Genomic DNA, 16,691 nt, shown 5'->3' with positions numbered 1-16,691 from the left:
AACGCTGGAAACGCAGTTGCTCGCAACATCTGCTGTTGTGAAAGGGCCTTCAATCTCAGAGACTGGAGAGCCATCAGCTTCTGAGAAAGTGCAGAAAGAAAAATTGAGTCCATAGACACCTTAAGGCTACAGACACCATTTAAAAGCAAATAACAAAGAGATCTAGCCTAAATACCTGTATACCCCTTTCCCTCCATCATCACACGTCTCGGCATACTCATGTTTTATTGCATTTCTCATTGCAACAAAAAGCTACAATCCCACGTTTATAAAAAGGGAATCTGAAGCATAAGGAGACTGTGACACTCCCACATCTACACAGGCTGTCTATGAAAGAACAGACATTTAAATCAGCTCTGCCACAGCCACAGTCAGAGCCCAAACCCCTGGATCGCTTTTTCCTCTGGACTAACCTTCAGAAATGTCTGTTTAATAGCCTACAACATCTACACTGGTGCAGGTCAGAGCCAGGGCAGTTTTTGTTTGTTTCTGCCATTTCCAGCAACTGGAAAGGTACCTCAGATGATTTCTGTGCCTTCTGTGTTTGCTGTTTCCCAGGGTCTTAGGGAGCAGCATCAGGTTCACAGGCTTCACAGACACCTTCCAGCACTGCATCCTAAATATGAGGTGCAGGGTGGAAAGCAGCACAGACACTTTTGTGGGAGGAGGTGAAAATTCAGAAGGAAGGGGAGGTGAGGCAGGAGAGCTGGGTGACATCTGTCCAAAAAGGGGAACGGTGTAGAGGAAGGTCAGTGTCAGGAACGAGGAGCTGGGGCATGAAGGAGCAGTGCTGTTGGGCAGGGAGGGAGAACTAACCAAACACCTCAAGAAATGACGACAAAACTAAGGCAAGAAGCACGAAGGGGTGCCCTGGCAGCTCGGTTTTTGAACAGCCATCCATCTCAGCAGCATCACAGACCGTGTGACTTTGCTTCATTACCACCACAGCCCGCTACTTGTCGAACCAGGGTGTGCTAAAAAGGGTTATGCTGCCCATGGTTGTCACAGTAACCGTGGCAGGCACAGCAAAGTTCCCCTGAGTTGTGGACAGGGCTGAGGGTGCTGGAATGGCAGAGCAAGTGAGTTGCTCTGGGGCAACAAAATTGGGAGCATTTCGTACCTGCGGGTGTGGGCTGGGGAAAGGATGGAAACCTTTCAGCTTGCTTGGGCAGCAAGGAGTCTGCAGTTAGCACTGTCTGTGCATTTTAACAAGTCTTCCACTTGTAATCCACTTCTCTAGTCAGATACTTCAAGGCACATTTGAGTATTTTTTATAAAGGTCTCAGTTCCACTTGTCCTGGTTGATTTCTTTTTCATTTTATAAACAGACACACTCTTGCCCAATTGTAAGTGATCCCACTACTGAAAACAGTCTCTCTTATTTACACAACTCAGTCATGACTGCTGAAACCGTGTTTAAAGAGATTAGCATAAAATACCCCTTGCAAGGAAGTGTTTTGCAAAGGCAGGAAAGGTGGACTTTAAGGTTCTTTGTGGACAAACAGACACAGAACAGGTTGGTTGCTTTACCTGCATATATTTCAGTTGGTATTCAGTCCCTGGCCTCACAACACCTTGTATTACTTTAAGATTTAGCTCCTGTTAGACTTAATAATTGTGGGCTGGTGCTCCAACTCGCAGATCAGATGGAAAACCAATCTATCATAATGAAAAAAATGCCCAAAAAAGGAATTTTCTGTAGGATTACCCAACTGAACCCACTCCTTCTCCAGCTGTAAGTGTGGGAAGACTCCTTTAGCAGCAATACACATTTAGAGTGGACTAAGGCTGCACCCACAGCACCCTGACACTGGTGAACACCAAACACAGACTCTCTAAACTTATCAGATGGTAAAAGACTGCCTAGAAAGTCAATGGCAGAAATCCTTTTTGTTCAAAGTCCCAGGACTGTGCTTGGTCTGTCCTGCCATTGTTTCTTCTGGACATCTCACCCTCTCACCCCTCTTTCACTTGTCTCTATGAAGTTCTGCAGCAACAAGGCCTAAGTATTACTACTTAGTAGTATTTTGGAGAAGTGGAGAAAAAAAAAAGGCAATACAATTTTCCACCTTGGAGGGAGCTTTGAAAATAAACAGTCTCTAATTACTCATTATTTGCCTTGAGTGCAATAATTACTCCTATCAGAAAAGACAATACAAAACTGTTGCCATAGTGGCTGACGTTTTAAATCACATTTTGAGAATGCCTGATAGCAGCACAGCTTCTGATTTCTTCCCTCCAAAAATAAAAAAGTTTTCCCTCACTCTCTTCCATCCCCAGAGAAATTGAGGGAAAATTTGCCTAAATTGTTCAAACAAGCCCTGAACATAAACTACCAGTCACAGGCACTTAGCATATTACACATTAACTGAATTAGGATATTTTGGTGTATTTTCCTAGAATACCTGGTGATAGCTACCTACAATACTTTTATGACCTTGAATATGAGATTTTCTTCATTACTGATTTACAGGACAGGAAAGGCACCTCTGGAAACACGCTCTTTTCTAACGTTTGTGTTGAACTTAACACACCCACACTCACTAACTAACTTGGGTGCTTTGCAAAGGAAGCAAACCTGGAATTAGATCAAATTTATCATAAAGATGTGAAGTGCAGCTTGGAAGGGGCCCCTGGAAGTCACTAAAACTAACTCGTGGATCTGAACGTCCTGTCTCAAGAAGGGACCTGATCCCAAAACCTTTCCTAGTCATCCTGTAAACAAGTTATCAAAAGGCAACTTGAAACTCTTTGCCTGAATAAGTCTTAAAGGGTTTCACACACTGAAGAAAAAGCAAGTTTCTTTTCCTGCTACAATGAATAGCTGCAGCCATCTATCTAACCTTCCTCATTCTTGGTGTACCCTGGAGAATGAAAATGGTCCAAGGAGTGGTGTGGGATAAGCCAGTTCTTATTTGTAGCCAAGCCTCAATAATAACTTGAGAGCTGTTCCCATGATTTTTACATTCAGCAGGTACCAGTTTAACACCTTATAAAAGCATGATTTTAATGGTAACACTAAGAAAGCATAAGGTCATTGCAAAGCCACACCAAATGGCCTTTTATTTTCCCCTGTTTCTGAAGATTTATGCCCCCAGCAATTCAGTTTAACTTATGCCCACGGACAGCCTTAAAAAGCTCCAAATAAATTACATTAATATAGTTGCTGTGGAGGACAAGGCTGGCCTCCACAGGAAGCCAGTTAGGCAGCTTAATCCCTCACACTGCTCTGACACTCACCACTCACAGCTGTGGTTCTCTGATGGAAGCAGAGTTAAATACGGAAACCACAAGCTGTGAAGGAGTGAATTCAGAATAACTGGCACATCCAGCAAAATGTCATCTGCCCCATGTGAGTGGAATGTGACAAATCAGTGTATCTTGCCTCAGACAGTCATCTGACTCCTCAGGAAGCTCAGTTCCCGTGATGCTTGGTTAGACATACGCACGGAACGTGGACAGAGAGACGAGGAGGAAACGTCTTCCAGCACCAGTTGGGTCCAGTCACGTGCCCAAGCTCATGTAAATTCCAACAGCATTTCTATCCAGCAGTTCTTCCTCTCCAGACAAGCCTGGCAGAACTACATGAAGTGGCCAAACTATCTTCCAGGTAGCAATAAACACTGAGGTGTTTTATTATTATGGTTCCCCGATTATTTTTCCTGACAGAGGAGTGCTGTCACAGCAGTTCTCACGCCCACCAGCTGGCTCCTGTCCCCTGTGACCATCACACCTTGGTCAATATGTCCTGTCAAAATGCTCCACTAATGGCTGCAGTGTGACAGGGACAGGAGGCAGCTCTGCACTTGCTAAAACTGCAACAAGGAAGCACAAGGAAGAGAGAAAGGCAGGAAAGCCTGGCCTGCACTATTTGTCTAGTCACACTCTCCTGCCAGGTGCATTCAAAATGTGTCTTTCATCCCTGCACAGTACCTTCATTGAGCAACCCATATCAATATCTGGATTTTCTTCCACAGCAAGCTCAAAAGTGACAATTCTGAACCCATTCACAATGGAGACATTGCAAAAAAAATAAAATAAAACAGAAGGCAGCTTTAAAAATGCCCTAGAGCTACAACTTGGCCAGCTAGCATTTCTCTTCCCCGCCTCTATTCCCTGGCTGCATTAAGCACTCAAATCCTTACTATCCTTACCCTCTCTAACACAAATACTGGAGATTAAAGAAGCACTGTCAGTCCTAGTCCTTTTCTCATGCAAATCTCAGGTGACACAAGGTTTTTCAGGGCATAAGCCACTCCTGTTTGGGACAGAGACTTGCACATGGGTGCACATCCTTTCCCTCCTCTCCCACCTGTATGTTCTTGTGATGCCAAAGCAATGCCTGAGCAACAAGGCAAGGAAACCCCAAAACCTCTGGTTTTAGCTACCCTTGGTGAGGTAAGAGATATGATGAAAGAGAAAGAAAGTTAACCAGCACAGAAAAATCAGCCAAAAGTTATCACAGAATCACAGAATCTGCTGACTTGGAAGGGATCCACAAGGATCAGAGTCCAACTCTTAGCCCTGCATGGGACCATCTCCAAGAGCCATGAGCTCTTTCACATCTCCTTAGCAACTAATTAAAAAACTTATGCCTTTCTACTTCCACTGACAAAACCATTTGTTTAGAACCACATAAACACCACAAGTCTTAATGTGAAATGTGAATATGTCCCATTTTCACCTCAGCTCTTTCCTTGTGGATTTCCAAGAGGCTGAAGAGGCTCAATTTACATTAAGAGTAAAGAGTGAGTAAGGTACTTCACTGCACACTGCAAAAGTCAGTTGAAGAATCCATTTATCCACAATTTAGAGCAGGAACTACACAAAAATGAAGCTGCCTTAAAAACAGGGACTCATCTGATATAACTGTTGGGGAAACTGCACACACAGACAGATGTCTTGGGAAGATCATCTCTGTGAGAAGGAAGAACACAGTGAAGGTACCCAGAGCTGAGGGCTGATTCACTTCATGCCAGAAGACTGTTGCAACACAGCTTTTTTTTTTTTTTCTGCTTTTTTTTCCCCTTCCTTTGTAGTGTGAATAGCTTGGAATTGCTCAAAATATACCCTTTGCACTTTATGAGTAACCACACTTTTCCCATCAGGTAAGTGGCAAAGGTGTTCCTCTGAGACAGCAGGGGTTTCCTCACTCACCAGGTCCTCAGCAATATTTCTCTTACCTGCACATGGACTCACTGCAAAGCCCACTCTCCTCTGGGCTCTGTCAAATATTACATAGAAGCCTTCCATGACTGTAGCACCAATAACCAGGGCGTTTGTGGAGGAAGAGATGCCAAACCGTAGCACTGCAAATTCTCCCCTATTCCGAGGATGGGTTGGATATAGAGCTATTAGAACAAACAAACAAAAGATCCAGAGTGTAAGAAGTCACAGCCCAGAAGTTCAGTCCTCTTGATTTTTATAGTCGAGCACTCAAACTCCGCTGGAATTAAGGGAATTAATCGGGGCAAACGTTTCTGTGCAGGATTTAAAACTGGTCAAAGCTCACATGCAGGTGAGAGGTAAAGCTCTTGGATTATAAGCTTAAATTTGAACACAGCCAGTCACTATGTGAAGGTCAACAGCAAATTCACAAGAGCCCCTTTTTCCTGTATTTTCCATAAGGGAATGACAGCTGAGAAAGAACTTGGGATATGAACTCAAATGAGAGAATAATTTTATTATTTAAAAAATTATCAGGATGGAGTTGTTTCAGAAAGGATTCAGTGTCAGCTTCAAGGCTCTAGATTTATAAATTCAAGTCACATTTTGCCCCTTGTCTCCTCAGGGAAGATGAATGACTGCCAAGCTACATGATCAATACAGAAAAAGCTTATCATAAGGCTTTACTATATTTCAAGTTAAAATGTACTTAATAGGTTCATTCTCTCCTTTGTTCCTGCTGTCCCCTGAGGTAAAAGACTGTATTAGTAATGTTAGAGGATACCAGCCTGCACTGCAAACCATACTGGGAGGGGAAGCCAGAGAAGAAAAATAAAAGTAGCATATTATATTCTAAAAGCTGGGATGGAATATTAATAAAAGATAAACCAACAAAGTTACAGAAACTGGTGAAGAGCTCACAAAGGGTCACTGCCAAGATTTTCATATTCAGAAGAAGTGCTCCAACTCAAAATGCCACAAAAAACAAATCAATTTGCTTCCCAAAAGGAGAAGATCAAAATGAGCAGAGACATTCTGTATTGACATCTGATGTGGCTAAAGCTCATGAAAACAAAACAAAAACTTGCCTGTTTTTCCTGATTAATTGAAAAAATCATTCTCAACTACATGGACTGCACTGAGAGGGCAACTGCTTTTCTTTCTCAATTTTAGGTTTGGAAAGTTTGTTATTTTCTCTATTTAAAATCTGATTAAAAAAGATTTCTCTTGTATGCAATAAACCAGTTCTCCATTACTGCCGAAAACAGCTCCTATTTTTTAAGAGCATGTGCTTTATGACAGTAAAAATAAATGCATAGTGAATAAACAAAGAAGGTTGAGACCTGTGGTAGGATAGAGATCCGAAACGACCTACTGGAGTTTTCATCCCTCAGGTAAATGGAGAGTTTGGGAAATAAGGACCAGGGTCTTTCACTTTTATCCCAGCATGCAAGCTGGGAACCAGTCCAGAAACCAGAAGAGAATTCCTGTATCTATTAAAAAAAAAAAAAAAAAAAAAAAAAAAAAAATGTGATACTTACATATTACATACATTTTGATAGATTTTTTTTAAGTGAACACTACCACTATTTGATACTTCTTCCATTCCTGTGGAGAAATTCAAGCATGAACGCAAATCTGAGCTGCTTCTTTAAGGGTCAAAGCAGAAACCCAATCCCCAACACCCAAACTGAGGTGTGTCATAGCCCAGCACGACTTGGAAGAAGGGGGAAGAGGCAAAATCAAGGTCAGCCCCCCTTTCCTCCCAGTTTTTGTCTCATTACTTCCACTGCTCCAATGAACATGTGTGAGGCATCAATGGGCTTTCAGTGTCTCCCCACCTCCTCTCTGACCAAGCACCAAGGTTTTGGAGCTGCAGACACTTCATAAAAAAACACAAACCAAAACACAAACCACATGAATATGTAACGAAGCGACGACCCTTCCTCACACACCTCCAACTTCTTACTCAGCTTTCAGGGTTTTGAACCCGAGGGCTAAGCCAAAAATCTCCTGGTATCTAAAGGAATCAAGTCAATGGGAAGAAAGATGACCCTCAGCCTCTTTTGCTGCCCCATCACTCAGTCCCAGTAAAACCTGACATGCCTTTGAAATAAGGCTGATTAACAGTACTTTGTAATATACCCATGGAACTAACAAAGCAAAAAGCAAACCCCTACAGAGCTTGTTTGGCCAAGACAAACATCTTGCCTAATGCTGTTGCACCCTGAAGCTGACCTGCTGCCAGATCAGAGCAAAGACCTCCCTTGTTTTCCTGCATTGCTTTGTGCTGGTTTTCATTCCCCCACGAAGCAGCATTCAAGGCAGTGTCTTGTTCTGAGGCTGCACAGCCAAAGCCTTCCATTTGGGTGAGAAAAAAAAAAAAAGGGATGGAATCCAGCCTCTTTGCTCTCTCACTTGTATTTATCTGTGATATTGATTATTTTGTAAACATCAGCTCACACATTAGTTATATGGCATTGTACAGGTGACAGGTATTCAGCCCTCCCCACACACCTGCCAGTGAAATATTGCTAAGGGCTGCACAGAGACTTCATACTTTCAAGTGCTCATCTTTTTTCTTGGGTCAACAAGCACGGGCTCATGGAAACAAGGAGACTTAACCATCACAAACAGGCTGCTTTTACCCTTAACTATCAATGCAAACTTAAGTACATCCCTCAGCACAGGGCAGAACACTCTGCCCCTCACAGCTTAGTCCCAGGCCAGACCTGCTGAGAAATACAGTTCTCCTCTCCTTCCATTTGAAAAGCAGAGCTTGTGATCCGAAAAAAAATGCCAGACAGCACCTAGACTGGGCAGACCAAGTGTATAAAGTGCTCTGCTTTAAGTGCCTGCTTTAATTTCCCAGAAAGACTGCTTAATACATTGCATTTCTTTGCCTTACTTCTGTATGCTGAAGCAATGCATTGGGGAGATCTGAGTGTATGATCCCTAAAGGGCTATTAAAATAAAGATTTTAGGTTTACTTGAACCTTTTCTTCAGCTTATTAACTCAGCATTGTATTAACGCTGTGAGTAGGCACTGCTCTGACTTCAGCTCAGTCAGGTGTAGAAGGTGCCACCCTTTTGTGGCTCATCTCTGCCCATCTATGAAAACCACCACCCTTCAAACCTACCAAGAGCAAACTGAAGCTATATAGCTGCTCCCTAAAAGACTTCAGCCCAAATAAGTCTGGTTTAAAAAACCACCTGCACCACTGAAGAGCACAAAGCTCACTGCCCTGTTTTTTAATGGAGCTGAATAAAGGAATGTGCCACACACAGTTATCCCAGAATATCTGAGGGGGAAGTGGCATCTGGCTGGGAAGATCACAACAACCAAATAGGAGCAGGGACTCCTTAACCTGGTTCACCTGTGGTCAGGGAGGGCTGTCTGCCTAAAGCAGATGATTTTATGTTTCAGTGGTACATATCCTGCCAGAAGCACAGAGGACTAAGAGTACAGTTGTGATGCTGCAGTACAGTTGCTGAAAATACCCATTTTTCTGACACTGTTCCCACACAGCCGGAATCCAATCCTTACATCCCCATGACTACTTTCTTATTTAGTAGACTGCTTCCTTTTTTTTTTAGAGCTGTGAAAGTAAATTTTGGGGGGTGTGGAGGGAAAGGGGTACAGCAGGGAGGTCCCTGGGATTAAACAGAAACCCTGAAAAAGAAGAGTTAGTTTATGCATTTTTAATAGGAAGAGCAAAAACCATTGAGCAGAGTGAGTGAGTTGTTCCCCTCTAACACCTTATTGATCAGTCCACTATTCACATGCCATGTCCTGACCAGCAGCAGACTGTGAACCACTGGGACCCACTTCATGGGATGCCCCATCCACAAGGTACCATTACAGGAGCTCTGGAGTGGCTTCTTTCAATTCCCCCCCATGGACTGAAATTGTACATGCCAATACTGAAGTGTTTTGCAAAGAGAAGAACTTGTAACTGGCACATTTATTTCAGATACTGGACACCTGCAGGCAGTGAAGAACACTTCATGCCAAATCTCTGCTCTCCATCAGGTAGGAAAAGGACCTCAGTCTTGAATTATCAGCACACAGGAAAATACTCTGTCTTTTGGGAAGCTGTTTACTGTATTTCCTGTGATTTGCTACTGTCTGATTGTGAATCCACGACAAAAACGACAAAATTGTTCACACTGAAATACTTGGGATTTCTTCTTCATCTTTAACCTTGTTGTTCTCTTCCTTGTATTGAACAAAAATTTATGAATAGTTTTTATTAACCAGAAAATGCTGCTTCAGCTACTCTACATGCAGAGAACCATCCCCATGCCCTACTTCTAAAGCCCACTCTATTTCCAAAGAAAGATGCTTTTGAACATAAATAATTCAATAATGAAGGTCAAAAGCAGCTTTATTGATAGGAATAATCCTAATGAATGGCATTTATTCTAGACAGCAATAAGCATTATACTTGGAAAGGAATTGCTTGCAGCAGCAGGTTCTTCTACTTTAGAAACACTCTGTTTTGAATGAAAGGACTGATTTTTGCACTCTTAATACTTTGAATCAGAGCAACAGGGATTATGTCTGTGTTTCTGAAATGCTTAGAACAAAATACTCTGTCTCTGCCCTATTTTTGATGCATTTCAATACAAATACTTTTGCCTGTACTTGAACCCCCCTTTTCCCTCCTCCCTTTCCCTTTTCACCTCTTCCTTTCCCTTTCCCCTTTCCATCAGTCATTTCTCACTTATTAACAGGAATGGACCAGGTGAGATTCTGCTCCCCTCAGGTTTAAAACCTATGACTTGCAAGGCAGACAGCAAAGATAACAAAGAGGATCTTTGAAATCCTTTCAAAGATCATGGGATCATTTAACAGGAATCTCACATTTTGGGCAGATTTAATGCCATCAGCTTACCAGGGACGTTCGAGCTATTGCCTGCACCACAGCACTGAAGACTTTCTCTGGCAGACGAAGGAGTGTGGTTCCACTGTCCACTATTGCTTTATCAGCATTGTACTGGGGAGTGGAGACAAAAAAAGGAGACTGTAGTTACTGTAATGCAGATTCCACTGTTTCATAACCATAACAAAGCTGTTCCTTTCCTTTTCTTTTTTTTGGCAGCTGGCTTCCCAGACCTGCATGTCATTCCTGTCAGCAGCCCTCTCCAGCTGATAGCTTGAATTCAAATGAAGTCTGAGAGCAAAAGCAAGATACCATCAGCTTAGACACAAGAGTGAGTTTATCTGCAGCACTCAGGAAATTGCTGTGTGCCACCACAGCTGGTGCAAATGGCCAAAACATGCTGGAAAAAGAAGTAAAGCCCAGCCCCTCTCAGAGGGGGCAAAGGCACTTCCATGTTCAGTACAGACAGGTGCTAAGCACACATGTCTAAGCCCTCAATCAAGGTCTCTGCCACCATGAACACAACTCACTGCAGTCTAGACGCTGTTTTAGTGGCTGGTATATTGAATTTAAGCGTAGCCAGAGAAAATTAGGCCTTATTGTGTGTTGGTACTGGCTCAAGAGTACAAACACCACACCTTTCTCCCTTGGCTGCTGAAAACCACCGAAACACAGACAAAAGCAAGCACGAAGAAACTTCAGGTTTCAGTCTTGCTGCCTCAAAATCTGCACAACCCCCCCCTCCAAGTGAATATTTCTCTTATTATTAAAACCCTAACCCTCAGACTAAGAGATTTCAGCAAGTGTCAGATACAGCAAACAAGGTATAAACTTTTTAAGAAGTAGAACTTTTTCCATGAACTCTTTAAAAACTGTAAGGGGGGGGGGGAAGTAGCAGTGACAGCTGTTTGTATTAATTACTTTGTTGCCAGCTTAGGCAGCAGGATTAATATAACTGAAGAGTGACATGTTTATGGCATAATCATAGGACACAAGATAATATACAGCATAAGCTACTTAGGAAGAGGTCAGACAGCAAGTAAATTTAAAATACATTGGTTTAGATGTTATCAAGTCACATGGCCATGGAGTCCCTTTAGTGAAGTGACAAAAATAAAACCCACCAAAAAGAAAAAAAGTGGGTCTGACAGCTATTTCTTTATTTTTCTTTTTGGAAGAGCTGCTACAGGCTGCCATGCAGAGCTGACAGAAAAGCAAACAGGAAACCATTTATTATACACTCATAAACTTCTTTATATTTCTATTATACACTCCTAGAGAGTGGAGAGAAATATCAAGGCCTTGTGGAGTCCATTTTAACAGATGTGCCCCACAACTACACAATCACTGGCATCCTTGGAAAACAAGCAGTTAGGAGGGTCAACCACTGACATAACCCATGGGAAATGCTGGGAGCAGTGGGATGGCTCAGCTAGGGACTAGGATTTTCATGCTGTGTACAGAGTGCTGGCAGCAATTTGCCTTCTTGGCCTTCCTGGTTAATATTTACCAGGGCAGCCTAAGCAGGGGGCACTGCCAGCAGCTCAGGACTTCTCCCAGCCCCAGCCTGCCAGGCTCAGGGACACAGCTGTGCTCTAACACTGCACAGATTCCCAGCACTGAAGCAAGGGGACAACTTTTCCCTGGCAAGGAAAGGAGCAGCCTTCTGGTGAAGGTTACAAATAATGTTCCATTTCCTAGAAAACAACTAAGAGGAGAGAGGGCACATAGTTCACCGGCCCATGCAGTGATTCATGCATCCTCTGCAAGCTCCTAACCAGCCAAACTTTAATCACACCAGCTCCCTTTCACTGTTCTTCCTCTAAATTTTTTGTGGGATGATTGCCTGTGCTCAAGGGAGGCACAGTCCTTGTGCATGGGTGACCAACGTGCTGTGCTAACACACACACAGAGTGTGAAAGCAAACCCTGGCTCAGAAAACAGCAACAATAACAGGAAACTTCCGTAACACACCGCTGGATTTTTTAAGTGAATTGTTTTCTGGAAACAGCACGGATTACACCATTAGTGCAAGGGCTCCCCTTCAAAAACATGTTGACTGTTTTCAAAGGCAAGAAAGAAAAGCAAACATTTCTGTTAGAGGACCAGCAGTTTTGCTTTCCTAGCAGTACAACAGAGAAAAGCATTTAAATAGACCTTGTTTTGCTTATTAAGTTGAAAGATGCTGTGACTAATTCTAAATAATTTATATGGCAATATGATTTCCATATTTTGTATGGAAATAAATATTTATGCACATGTAATATAACTATAAACCTTCAGAATTATCATGTCTGACATGGTTTAACCCCAGCCAGCACAACATCCCAATGATTTCCAACTAAGAGCACAACTACAAGATAAAATTAGAATGTCTAATGAAATCGGGGCATGAAAATTACAGAACTAAAATGAAAACATGAACAGCAACAAGCAACAGAAAGAAACAGATAAAACACACACATACACAGATATCCTCCACAAAAAAAAAAACAAAGGGAAAGAAATGGCTTTGGAATAAAAATTGCAACAACACAGAACATTATTCCTAATAAAAACAGAAAATATCCGTCAGGAATAGTAACTGGCAAGGCATAAGAGATCAAAAGTAGATGACAAAAATATGAAATAAAAAAGGAGGCATAGGATGAGAACTTTCATGGAGCATTCCAGGATAACAGCTGCCACTGCCATCATGAATTATGTACAAGGGTCAGTCCAAAATCTCCCCTTTTCTTTGTTTGACCAGAACTGCTTTAAACCCCTTTGAATTGATTTTGCTGTAGGAAAACCATATACTGTAGTTGTTTAAAGACTATTGTCTCCTTGAATCATTGCACCATCTTCAGTGTTCAGACACCTTTGTTACGACTGGAACAACCCAAGAGGCTGAGTCCTCCCAAACCACAGCAGCCTGATTCTCAGTGGACTGTTGGCTTAAAAATTACAGCTTAGTTCCCAATTTACTGGAATATTATCAGTGAGTTTTTAAAGTCCTCTGTGAAGCAATTTTAGCATGTTTGATGCACACCCTGAATTTCGAACGGCTCACTCATTTCTCTTCAAAGTTACCAGTTCTCAGAGGAGACTGTGATACACATCTGCTTGCAAGGACCCAAACTGATCAATCAGGTGGGTTTTTTCTCAACCAAACTTGCATTTTATATAAACTGAAACACAGAATGGCAAATACCTCTCTGCAGTCCAGTTGGAGGTTCTGACCCCCAACCTCCAGTTTGAGAATTTCCACCTGGTAATACCACTCCTCTTTGATGGGTGTGTACCAAATATCCCCCGTGTACAGACTCGGTTCAATTCCACCCAGGACCTGAGGGAAAGGAGAAAACAACTAGCATGCTTTGAAATCCCAGAGGTTTAGCTTTGGGGCAAGTACATGCAGAAAGGGGAATTTTTAATGGTGATACTCAAGGCATCAAAATTTTAATTTAGCATCATTTATAAGGATTTTAGTGAGAAGTTTGTTGTCAATAATAAAGCAGTATGAAACATCTAGACATTAAACAGACTGTGCCTCAGTCAAACAGAATTCCCATACTGGGCCAAATTACCAGCATCTTTATCTAAAAGCTCACACTGACTTTATTATGAAAGCTCCACAGTTTAAAATCAAAACAGAATCTTCAGGGCAATGTATAAAATGGGCAGTGTATAAAAATGGGACAGAATATTAAACTTACACATGATGAATTTGCTTTATCAGACCAGAAAAGCTTTAATACTGTTCAAGAGCATTTCATTTTTCTTACACACATCCAAAATAGAATATGATCATCTTGTCACTGATATCACTATTGGCTTCCATCAAAACTGAGGTTCAGGATGACTGGGAGCATAGTGGACTCTCAGACTTTGCACTGAACTATATTAAGTGAATTCTCTCTTGGGCTTCACCTACATGAATAACATTTACAGTATGTGAATTCACTGCAAAAAATAATATTTGTGATCAACTCCTGTGCTGATATACTTATTTCAGCATAATTTGGGAACAGTCATTCCAACTCCCAATTCTAGATACATAATGGTCAATTCTTGGTCCCACTAAAACTGATGGAAAGACTTTCCAGAGTAACAACAAGCAGAAGATCTCATCTTCAGATTTTTTCCTTTAGTATGTTATCAACAACAACCACTGAAAAAAAAAGACCCTTAATTCCTCTCCCCCTTTTCACATCATGTAAAAAGAAAAATTACCGTAACATTTTGATGAGATTAAACAAGTTTATCAGCTGAGTAAGGGACTACTCAGTTTGAGAAAGGTAGCAGAATCCACCCTGAGGAAACACCACAACATTTATGTTTTTCTTTGTTAAAAGAAGAAAGGTTTACTCAGATTTGAGAGAGAAAAAAAAGAATTGAGAATGAAAATAAATAAGACACTTGAGTTTTGCCTAAGGGCTTAACTTTTCCTTAAAAAAAATAGAAAACATCATATATTTAAACACTAAATTTGGCAGAAGTAAAATAGTCACAGAAAAGAGGGGGAGAGATTAACAAAGATACATCTTCCCTCTCCGATTGACAGATACCCACAAGACTACCTCCGTTGGTACCACTTCCAGAAACAGGGAGTCCAGCACCACACATCTGCAAGGAGAAGATGTTGGGGATCTTTGCCTGCCTCACGAGAGAATCAAAGAAGTCTCCACAGAACTTGAAGGCTTGAAGGTGTTGAAAAACAAAACAAAAAAAAACAAACCAAAGAATTGCAGGATTCATTAAAAGTGCTTTGCAGAAATCAGCAAGTCATTTCAAACAAGACCACTTTTCACGAGTAAATTGAATTTCTGACAACAAGGTGATGAAAGTTCTAGACTATAATAAGCCATTAAAACCCAACATCTGTATTTTCTGTTTCTGTTGTTTTCAAAACATTTTTACTCTTGACCACTGTCACTGTGGCTGCCACCAAATCCCTAAGCACAAGAGTAATTTTCAATTGCAGTTTTCACACTCAAACAGTGGTTTCAGGCACAACCTCTCACCGATGCTTCTGGTTGGAAAAGGCTTTGGGGTTATTAGAACAGAAAAATGTAACTTGTCCTCACACTTTTCCATGCTTAAAAAGGCAAATTTAAAGTCAAGATTTTCAGTTTTTCAAAATAAATTAATTCTAATAAACTTTTTTATTCAATGGCCATTAATTCCTCTTATTCTTTTGAAGAACTTCATGTCCACGCACGTTCACCTTCAATTGACTGTGGCCAACAGGTTCTCCCTACACTGCCTGTCATGTTTGCTTTGCAGTTATCAGGTATTGGCAACCTCACTGTAATTCAGATTTCTGAGCACGTAGGTCTCCCGATGGGCAGAGACCCTGGCAAGTGTGAGGGGCCAAGGGCTCTTTACTACACAAAGACAGAGCAGCCCCAGAAGTCAACAACTCTAAAGTCTTTGGAAGAAGGGAAAAAATCAACTCCTGGAGTACATATTTGCCCAACCAGAGTTTCAAGAGCAGCTCTTCCCTTCCTGTTGACAGTACATGTCAAGTCAACAGCAGAAGTCAATACAAGGCTCACACAACCCTTGAATAAAGCAGAGGTTGTCAGGCAGTATTGAACCATTTGTTCTAACTGGAGAGATCTCACTTTGTGATGTGTAAATTGAAAACTATGATATGAGGCATTCCAATCATGTTTTCAGTTTTAGATTATAGGGTTATAAGCTTTAGATGATAAATTCTGGGTTTAGTTTAAACTTCTACCTGAATTTCCGACCTCCAGAAGACCGTGATGTGCTTAGCTCTATGTTCAGGGGAAACACTGTGGCTAATATTTGTCTATGAAATTATCCATCTGTCCCCTCCATCTCACACTTCTACTTGATGAACGGAGAATGTTTTAGAATGAACTCCCAAGGGCCTTTGCCAAGTAAGTTCATCAGTCCATGGCACGTCTTGCGGATTGTCATCAGTGCCCTAATAACACCCTTCACACATATCAGAAGACTTCAGACCCATACTCTGGTACTACAAGCTCTGTAAAAGCTTAGTCATTCCAGAGGAGCTAAAATCGGTAGTTTTCATCACCAAAAAAAAAAGCCCCCCCCCACAAATCTCACATGGGAATGCGGGCACCCATCCACAAACCACTGAATTCTTTCAGGAACAACCATAAAGATCCGGGTTAAGAGCGGCTGGAAGGGAGGGAGTCTAATGCTGACAGATCATCTGCACACTTATTCAATTGTCACATTTCTGTTTATTGTCACTGCGAAAGACAATCACTGGGGAAAGGATGATTTACCTTGGTCTAAGGCATCATAGGCAAGGCCAGAATCCCGTGCCATTTAACCCCAGGTAAGAAGAAGTTCTCTGACTCCAGGATGGTGGCAATGTGGATGGTGTAGCTGCCATAGATTCCTTGGGCATAGTAATGACATCTGTACCAGCACCCATCCAGCTCCTTGACTGTACTTAACTGTTACTTCAATCCCTTCAGATCTGTACGTGCTTGACCTTTAAAAGGAAAAGATACACTATGCACAAGCTGTTCATCCTCGATGCAAGACGGAATATATTCCATCTCAATTTTGCCCAGAGAGGGGAAAAAAAAATTAAGCCTGCAAAATATATATGCATACTACTGTAAAAGCTGTAAAATGCAGAAATAAAAAAAA

The 16,691-nt window shown here is 41.7% G+C and overlaps 1 protein-coding gene across 1 annotated transcript in view; it reads right to left on the bottom strand.

Annotated features, from left to right (window-relative positions):
* BACE2 (beta-secretase 2) overlaps positions 1–16,691 on the bottom strand; it is a 52,084-nt gene that overhangs the window by 3,242 nt on the left and 32,151 nt on the right. The window contains 11 exon segments of the mRNA XM_032678193.1: positions 2–80; positions 5,184–5,303; positions 5,306–5,351; positions 6,510–6,659; positions 10,065–10,166; positions 13,246–13,380; positions 14,607–14,716; positions 14,719–14,734; positions 16,319–16,437; positions 16,440–16,475; positions 16,478–16,530. Of these exon segments, the coding sequence (XP_032534084.1) occupies positions 2–80; positions 5,184–5,303; positions 5,306–5,351; positions 6,510–6,659; positions 10,065–10,166; positions 13,246–13,380; positions 14,607–14,716; positions 14,719–14,734; positions 16,319–16,437; positions 16,440–16,475; positions 16,478–16,530 (966 nt within the window).

This window comes from Chiroxiphia lanceolata, chromosome 2 (assembly GCF_009829145.1).
Source record: "Chiroxiphia lanceolata isolate bChiLan1 chromosome 2, bChiLan1.pri, whole genome shotgun sequence".
Classification (NCBI taxonomy): Eukaryota; Metazoa; Chordata; class Aves; order Passeriformes; family Pipridae; genus Chiroxiphia; species Chiroxiphia lanceolata.
The sequence above is the reverse complement of the archived record's forward strand: the minus strand, read 5'-3'. Positions and strand labels throughout refer to the sequence as shown.